The 9429-nt window shown below is 40.1% G+C and overlaps 1 protein-coding gene across 1 annotated transcript; it reads right to left on the reverse strand.

Annotated features, from left to right (window-relative positions):
- Nucleotides 1-1367: 1367 nt before the first annotated feature.
- On the reverse strand, nucleotides 1368-5814 carry LOC117441785 (G-protein coupled receptor 26-like). The gene is made up of 3 exons (XM_034077795.1): nucleotides 4986-5814; nucleotides 4014-4127; nucleotides 1368-3105 (listed from the first exon to the last, which is right to left on the reverse strand). Exons 1-3 carry the CDS (start codon nucleotides 5654-5656, stop codon nucleotides 2829-2831), a joined length of 1062 nt encoding a protein of 353 aa, XP_033933686.1. The 5' UTR covers nucleotides 5657-5814; the 3' UTR covers nucleotides 1368-2828.
- Between the last annotated feature and the right edge of the window lie 3615 nt (nucleotides 5815-9429).

Consider the following 9429-nt stretch of genomic DNA (forward strand, 5'->3'; position numbering starts at 1 on the left):
CAGTTAATCTGGATGTTAATTTGAGAGCCACTTACTTTCAACGCAGATATTTAGAAAATACTTATCAGAAATGCCCATTTAATTATTTAATGTTCCAGCCAGGACATGTTTGTGTGTATTGTCTGAGGTTTGCATCTGAACTGTGGCCAGTTATTTCCTCCTCCATCATTTAGAGACACGAGTATCTTTCTTTTTGTCCAGAAAGTCTGTATTTGACATACAGACAATGGCTGCACTGAGTCTTTGTGGCAGCATTGCATGTTATTTAATATATTCAATGGTAAAGTAGAACATATGTTTTTGTTCATATAATTGTGCAAATATAGCTCATGAAACACAACAGATACTTAGCATATCAAATATCAACTGAGACATTTGACAGCCTGTGATGTTTTGCGGGGACTGCCGTTACGAGTCTGGGAGAAAACACACTTTCTCCGCCATGGGGGTTGTATTAAGTCAGCCATCGCACTCGTCTTCTCTGCCTTTTTCGTCTGCTTTCTTGTTCTTCCTACGCGCTGTGGTTTAATCACAAGGTCTGTGCAGGGTGTTTTGTGTATGGCAGGCTTGTGTCAGCCTCACCCACTCACTGAGTCTCCCAAGGAGATTAAATGAGCACACACCTCCAGACTGGGGATCCTTCCAAACTTTGTGAAGACAGTCCACTGATTGCCCTTGATTGGCGAGCACTACTGAATACGATGATATAACAAATGCAGCTTTTGCCTTCCTTGGTGAATAATGAGAAATCTTTGATGCGTGACAAGTCATAATTGTCTCACGTTTTTGATGACAGAATGAGTATTCCTTCAGGCGATTTGATCAAAGTGGCTGAATGGTAACAGCGGTTTAAACAGAGTGGTCGTGTTGGATAGAGGATAGAAATGTGGTTTATGAAGAAAATGAGGAGGATGGAGGATGCAGATTTCGATATTCTCTTCGTACTTTCCCAGCTCCCAACTTGTTTAGGTAAAGCCGACTTTCCTCACTTTTTCTTGGCTAATTTTCTTTGTATCCCACTCCCTATAAGAGCTCTACTATTAAAAACAGCCTTTAACTTGAAGCTCCAATGCTTTTGTGAAAAGTCTTTGTTCTGGTGCCACAGCAGCAGTGGTGGGTGGATCACATCTTAAATGATTTTCAAATGAATTATTCCTTTCCTTGCCTTAATCAGCGTGGGCGGATGAAGGTGTTAAGATTTGGTACATTGTCTTTTGGAAAGCATTGTTTAAGTAAAAATAAGCTGAACTGTTCTATGCATTGTTAGAAGTCAAATAGCAACAATTAATAAATGTATAAAAGACAGTCGTAGGGTTTTAAAGTGTCAAAATGCACAGCATTTATTGCAATATAATCACAAATGTATTTAGTTTTGACAAAAATAAATAGATTTTAAGCCTTTTAAAGGCTTCACTGTCACAGTAAAATAAAAACACAACATCCTGATTTACCAATTTTTTCAAAATCACGGCATGAGCTGGAATGTTAATTACACATCACTGAATAGTTGCTACAGCATTCAAATAATATTCACCCTGTTTTGCCCGATATAACAGTACAATGAGGCAGTATTACAAAATAAACATTACCTATAACTTTCTTACAATATGACCAAACTGCATAACACACTAAATCATCACTCTCAACCACAGTACAGAATAGCAAGAAAACAACATGATGTTATGGTTTGGTCTGTTGTGTTGTTGTGCTTGGATTAAATCAGAGAGCTCATAGTTTAAAAGGCACTTTAGAACTCAGTCCTCACAGCTACGACAGACAGTAATTTCAATTAAACCATCAGTGCGGCGCATAAAACACGACTAAATGACCATCTATTTTATAGCATCCATTCCCTTTATCCAGCCAGAGAATCAACATTGAGGTCAGAGGTTACACTTGAATTTAAATATTCAGCCATTCTGTTCAGGTGGGATGTAAAACATTGTTTATATGATGTGAATATCCTTATATACTTGAGGTAATGAAAATACTCTTGGGTTTATTCACGTGGTAATGCCGTACTGATTTGATCTAACCTTTAAGCATCAGAGAATGGTAATAGTTAAGACCTGCTAAAATATTCAGGAGTAACAAGCTCCTGTGTCCTGACATTTGGAGATGGGGCTACACTCCTGTTAACATCTGGATCGAGTATTTAAAGACATAATTACCAAATGAGTCACCAAAGGGTTACTTTACATGGTACACAAAGTATTTGAAACACATTTACCAGTATGCTACAAAATTATCTCATTAGAAACGTTAAATCTTTGCGGACAGTATTACACTTTATTACAATCTACAAATACGTCCTAGAAAATGGTCCATCTATACTTCTTTAAAGGGTATTCTATATTACCTTATATATATATTACTTCCTTGTTCCTTGCATGCTGGGCATTGTAGTTTATTTAGTGTTAATATTCTGTCAATGTCCATTTTCTACAAAGTCCCTTTTACTACTGTTTTAAAGAACGGTTTTAAATTAACTGTGTGAACAGCTAAATGTTTTGCGTTTTTCATACCCAATATTTATTTATGACCTATTTTTAAATAACGATATCTTCTGTAGGAACACATTAGCTTGGTTTGCCACAGGCAGCTGGGAACGTTGCGTCGTGGTTTTTTATCTTTTCATTGTATTTGAATAAGAAAAATACGTAATTTTGAAGGCCTTTTCCTTTAACAAATAATTTGGTAATAGTGTGCCCTGATGTTACACCATCAAAAGAGATCAATTATGTTGATTGTCTCATGAACTAAGTTAAACTTAAAGTAACATCTAACATCAAAGACCCATTTAGCCCAGTAGAGTCTCTCTGTGACCTTCACGGGCACACTGGTTTGTTGGCAGTAGGTTGGATGTTGTTGGTCGTGTTGGAGTTGTTTTGGCACCGCGCTGGAGTGTTCTCCATCCTGAGGGAGGAGGAGTTGAGTGGACTCCTCTTGAGGACTTTGTTAGCAAGCAGGTTGCAGGTCTTCCTGTACTGGTGACGCAGCAGAGAGTAGACAAACGGGTCGCTGGCTGCCTTGCTGTAGGCCAAACATTTGGACAGCACGCCCCAGTGAGGACTTATAGGCCACGGGGAGAAGAGCTCTACAATTCTACCTCAAATAAAGACAAAAAGACAAAAATAAAGTCAAACACCATCCATGCAAGCCTTTTCTCAGATAAGTGCAAGTGGTGCTAAAGCCAATGACCGTCACCCTCCCCCAGTGCTGTGTCATTGTGTAAAAGTCATTTCACTTCAATTAAATGTCAACACTTCTGTGGGAAATCTGAACTGAGTGGTGTTAGATTCTGGACTTCTTCCTTGTCAAAATACTTTCACACCAATTTCAGTGCCTGACACATCTTAAGTCCTAAATCAAATTAAGGACAAAGTGAAAAGCAACAGGAGCTTTGTTATGTCTTTAATCCATCTTCTTAATTAGCGTGATCTCCTTAAGTCTAACATGTCTCACCACCACACTGTTCCTAATGCGTTTCCTTTTTATTTCCAAAGCACAATTCTAACAGCTTCTGACAGGTTGCCACCGCTAATACTGAGACTAATACTAATGAGAGCCAGTGATACCATCTCTGACTCATTTGCTATCTTCCTCTTTCCCTGCCTCTCTCCCTCCCGTGTATTTACCCAGTTCTGAAGACTCAGTGACAAGGATTAGAAACGTGTGCAGAACCAAGAAACTGTGAGATTATGAAAAGGAGGCAGTTAAACATTTTACAAGATAACAAGACAGCATAGAAAATCATTATCACCTTCTGTTTTCAGATGATAAGACAAGCACATTAGCAAGAACAAGGTAAGTGAAACCCACAGTCACTCTTTCCAAATCGAATTAAAAAAAAATCCTGGGAGAGTTAGTTTTGAAGCTGAAAAAGATTCAAATTATTCATAAATAAATGACAAAATGTGCAGAATTAAACTGTTAAATCCCCTTGAGACTATTTGTTAAAAGAAACTCCCTATAAAGCCCCTAACCCTACAATATGATACATTTCTGCTCACCTTGTAATGACGTAGGGGGTGAAACACACCACAAATGTGCCGATGAAAGTACTGATCTTCTTGATGGCCCTCTGCCTCCTCTGCCTCTGCTCATCCAAGCATTTCTGGCGAACACTGCCAAAGCACACATGCACCATTATCTACCCAGGAGGCATGATCAGAGACATGCAAACATAATGAAGCAGTCCATGGAGAAAAACATGTGGGATGGACGTGAAGAAAGCAGTGACGTGTGCCCTGTTATCTCTGATGATTACACTGAATTTCACACTGCGCAGATATCAATTATGTAAATGTGAAAGAGCAATTCAAAGTTTCATTATTTGACTGAATCAAGATGGATGGCAAATGATTGAAGTGCAAAACAATGCGGAAGGTCTTGCTGACCTTAATGGGACATGCTAATGTGAAGTTCAACCATCATCACTGGAGCACTTTGTATATTCATGTATAGCCTGAAGAGGGATGCCCCAGAAAGTTGTATGCATATATTCTGTGTTTTAAAGAAGTTAAAAGTATATTGACAGTATATGAATGCAAATAACATACATAACCAAACACTTTGATTATAGTTAAATTGTACAATAATTAAAATAAAAATAATAAAAATAACCTTTTGATTTAATATAATGAATAATTTGCAGTGCAATAATCTGGGGTGACATTTCTCTGATCATTTGTCTAACAAACTTCCCCAAAAAGGATATATTTTGAATGAAGAAGGGACAGAAAATGCTTAATTTTCAATATTAACTAATCCACTGAGCACTGTTTACTAGTTAAATAAGATAAATTACAACAACATCCTCTGCTGTTGGTCACTATGTGTCTCTTAAGCACACATTATGTCTGCATGTTCTGATTTTGGCAAAGTATCAAAACATTTCCTTCTGAAAGGATTCACATGTAGGACAAAAAGTAAAGGTAATGGTAAAATGTATTACACTTAATCGATTTCTAGTGATTGTTTACCTGGGGTGAATATCCACAAGCAGCAACAACGTCTGCATGGTGATCACGTCTATGCGTTTACAGTGAAACCGTGCAACTTTCAGCACTTTCAGGTAGGTTACACACAGCACGATCAGCGTGAGGAGGAAAGTGAGAGAGTGCAAAGCCACGGTAAAGATGATGAACTGCGTCCCGGCTGCCCTCGTCCTGACATTGCAGAGAGTGCACGATGCGTAAAGGTGATGGTACCCAACCCAGGAGCGACAGGTGGCCACCGTGGAGAAGCAAAGCGAGTGTATCCACGTGTATGCCAACGCTAACACTGCATCCCGGTGCCGTATTCTTGAGTGGTAACTCAAAGGGAATACCACCGCCACCCATCTATCGATGCTGAGAGCTGCCATGCTGAGCATGGAGTTAGTGGTGAGAAAAGTGTCGAGGAAACCCACAATTTGGCAGAAGTCGCTGCCTCCGGGATGGCCCGTGGTGATGAGCCCGATCAGAGTTAGTGGCATGTTGGACACGCTTAGCAACAAGTTGCAAAACGTCAGGTTGAGAATAAACAGACCAGGTACCTGTTTGCGGATCTCCGGGTCATAAAGAAAGCAGATCAGCACCACAACGTTGGACAGCAACGATACGATAATAATCCCCAAAACCAAAACGGAAGCAAGTATGTCCGCCGCGTCCATCGTGCTTCCTCTAAAATATCCAGACTTTTCATGAGAACATCCGCAGTCCTGATGCGAACTGTCATCCTGAGTTGCAGTCACAACATATTTGTGTATACATAGCCATGCTTACCCTCCCCAGGCTCCTAATGTCTTCAATAATTGAAGCGGTACCCCAAACAGCCTCCACGATGCAATCTCAGGGAATTCATAGAGGATGCTCACCAGATCACAAAGAGGATATTTGGAAGTCTGTTTCATGGGAATGGGGTTCAGCAGGAGTGTGGCGCTGCAGTGATCTTGAAGCCCCTCTGTTGCCTCTGGTCTCACAGCTCAGGGTTCCCTGGCTGCGCAATTGCGCATTGACACGATGGCATCTCTGAAAAGGACATGAAAGTACTACGATCTCTGTATCTATTTATATTGTCTTCTCTGTCAGAGTAAAAATCACGTTGATGCACCCCTGTTTAAAAATAGCTTGTTAGTGCAATAAATAGAAGCACGACGCATGATTGCGTATCTGGTAGGCCGATGTCACGAACATCACGTTGAACACAGCAGTTTGATGTAAAGCGTGCAAATAATACACTGTAACCAGATCAAGCTCATGGCAAGTCAGTGTCTGGATACAAAGAATAACTATCGTCACTTTATACTGCAATACGTCCCAGCAGCAAACACTTACAGTTTAATCCACAGCTCAGATATCATTGCGACAGACAGGGAGACCCAGAGCCGCATCAGTGCAGCGTTCAAAGCCTTATATGGTGATTTAAAAGGATGCAATGAAGCTGGAGTTCCCCATCCAGCTCATTAGCTACTGCAGCACCACCGCCGCTGGTTACATTACATTATGAGTAAGATATCATTTCTCAGCTATCTAAGATAACTGAGAAATGGGTGTCAAAACTAATCACCAAACATTTAGATAAAGGTTTCGCTCCACTGTACCATCCTTGATAAACACAATTTCTTGAGTTTTGACACTTTTAAGTCTTTTAAAAGTATGTGCTTTTTTAAAATAAATGTTTACATGGACTGCCCCCCCCCCCCCCCCCCCTCCCTCCCTTAGGGGAATTCATCCACAAAAAATACACTGGACGCTGCACTCAGAAACCAGAGGAGACTGTGAGGTCCACTAAAGATCAACTCAAAGAATGGTTGAGAAACAATCAGACGTATAATCACCGCTAAATGCACTTTAATAGGGGTGCACTTTATATGTCGTTGCTGCTATATGCCATGTGGCAGTGTTGTAGTCAAGTCACCAATTCACGAGTCCAAGTCACTCTCGAGTCACCACTCTTCGAGTCCGAGTCCAAGTCCCGAGTCACCAAGGGAGAGTCGTAGTCGAGTCCGAGTCCAAGTCCGAGTCACCCAAGGAGTGTCCGAGTCGAGTCCGAGTCAACATTACCTATGTTCGAGTCCGAGTCCAAGTCCGAGTCACCTAAGAAGAGTCCAAGTCAAGTCCGAGTCACACAGTCTTCATGTATTAACCCTTTGTGGATATATGTGTTGAAACTGCTCCTCTACATTGCTTTTATCCTGTCATGTTATACTAATCTGTCTATTGAACTGCTGTGAAGCGAGTTTGGCTACAATTCTTAGGTGCTATACAAATACAAAGCTTATTACTAATATTAATATTATTATTATTATTGTAAATTACCTTTAATATGTCTAACTATATTTAAATAAGTTACCTTTTAGAGAAGTGATTATATTTGTATGCCAATATTTTCCTATGGTAAAGTTTTCGTTTTGCACTGTTATTTTGATAGTAATAAGATCTGGACTCTTATTTTGAAAGAACTTTTACCGGTTAAATCGGTTTTACTGATATTTAGCCCCAGAAAAGCACATGGCTACTTAGCATGCAAAATGACGTCATTCTGCATGTTAAGTAGCCATGTGCTTTCGTGTTCTAGGCTGAATCTTTAATTATTGATTAGATCACATTACTCTGATGATAGTGTTCAAGCAACACATCCTCACTCCAGGTCGGCCTATGTTGACGTTATGTCAAGTCCCCTGCCGGCTTTTTCGCAAGGGGGGGGGGGCCTTAGCGTCCATTTTCAACTCAAGGGGAGGGCCCTTAGTGTCAATTTTCAGCTTTCCGGGATGTCCATATGCTTCTATGGACGCTCATGGAAGCACGGCATTCGTTTGTGTCGACTGCCCTTAAAGGCAATGAGAGCTTTCATTCTCATTGGATAACGTAGAATTGTACACCCGGAAGTAAGTATTCCCCTTACTGACGATTGATTTTACAGTGATATCTGCACTACTCATCGACTAAAAAACACCAGATTATCCTTGTTAATTACCAACACACTCTCACTCCCTAAGCGTCCAATAGCGACGTTTGGTCAGTGTCCGTGGCGTCCAATTGTGACGCTCCTAGGCTCCTTCAGCGTCATAAAGGGACACAAATAGCTTTCAACTGATTGCAATGTATTCCCATCTGCATCGGGATTTGACGCTCATGGAAGCACGGCATTCGTTTATGTCGGCTGCCCTTAAAGGTAATGTGAGCGTCCATTCCCAGGAGTAAAGGATGGCAGAAGACACTACACTACCCAGAATCCCCAGCTATCGTTTGGACTACACCATGTGCTCTTGACAAACCCCGTGATAGTCCTCAAGCTCTGTGATTGGAGAGTGTGCTCCGAGGGTTAAGCCGATTCTCGAACAGCACTTGAAATGGGATGGAACCACGGCAGACTGTCCAAAACTGGATTTGAACGGGTCCACCGCGTCCCCCCCTCCCCACCCAGTCCCCAGAACTACACATGCTGGCTATTCTGTTTCGCAACATGTTCTCTATGGCACGTCTCAACTGGGAGTTGTAGTTTTAAAGACGTTTTCGTATTTCCCATAATAAGAAGTTGCCAGTATTAAACTGTGTACATCCCTGGAGGTTTAGGGGACAGGAAACACTCACATTAAAACATATAATTAATAAATGGTGCCCATTATGGGCAGTATTAATATATATACCCACATGCCAGCTAAGGTCAGAAGAGCTTTATTTAACAGCTGGTCTTATGTGTGTGACCCCTGTGATAACATTACATTACATTAATTGATAAGCCTGAAACATGCACTTGTCAAGGTTCAGAGGCACATTTTGCAAATATGGCAGTAGCCATCGATCAGCTTAAGATAAGATATACTTTATTGATCCCAAGTGGAACATTTGCGTTACATCAGCATGTGTAACAGTTAAATATGCAGTTGTGTTATTTGAAAATCATTTAGTATAATCACATAAATTCTGGTGTTTTATATTCAACAATTCTGTGTTCTTTATTTATTGATTGTTCAATACGGACAAGGGCCGGAGATGAAATATCTACATACATCTCATAAGAGTATAATACATTATGTATAATATCAGTTAAAATAAGTGCTTCAACATAGTTAACATTGCTGGAGGTATGCACACATATTGATAGATGTCTTGTAATGCACTATTGAGGAACCTGCAACCAAGTTTTTCATTCAGTGCAGAACTACACCACAGTTGTGTAGGCCTATATGATATGTCAATAAACCTTAGAAAATCTTGAAATCTTGAAAGGGATGTGAAAAATAGTCATTACATACAGTCTTTAATTAACAATTAGTAGAGAATAACGAGTAATGAATATACTTTATAGGGATCGTATTAATATCTAATATTAAAAATATTGAAATTCAATAACATGCTTTAAACCACCAGGTGTCCCTTTATATCAACTGTGCACCTTATGGTGTAAATAACAGCCTATCTACCAACTGGATCAAATATA

Source organism: Pseudochaenichthys georgianus, unplaced genomic scaffold (assembly GCF_902827115.2).
Source record: "Pseudochaenichthys georgianus unplaced genomic scaffold, fPseGeo1.2 scaffold_1984_arrow_ctg1, whole genome shotgun sequence".
Lineage (NCBI taxonomy): Eukaryota > Metazoa > Chordata > Actinopteri > Perciformes > Channichthyidae > Pseudochaenichthys > Pseudochaenichthys georgianus.

Excerpts from the sequence above, each read along its gene's own strand:
- LOC117441785 (XM_034077795.1), bottom strand. The coding sequence starts at position 5,656 with ATGGACGCGGCGGACATACTTGCTTCCGTTTTGGTTTTGGGGATTATT. Across the intron at positions 4,128-4,985 it reads CTTGTGGATATTCACCCCAG|TGTTCGCCAGAAATGCTTGG; the intron begins GTAAACAATCAC and ends GTGCTTTGGCAG. Across the intron at positions 3,106-4,013 it reads ACCCCCTACGTCATTACAAG|AATTGTAGAGCTCTTCTCCC; the intron begins GTGAGCAGAAAT and ends TATTTGAGGTAG.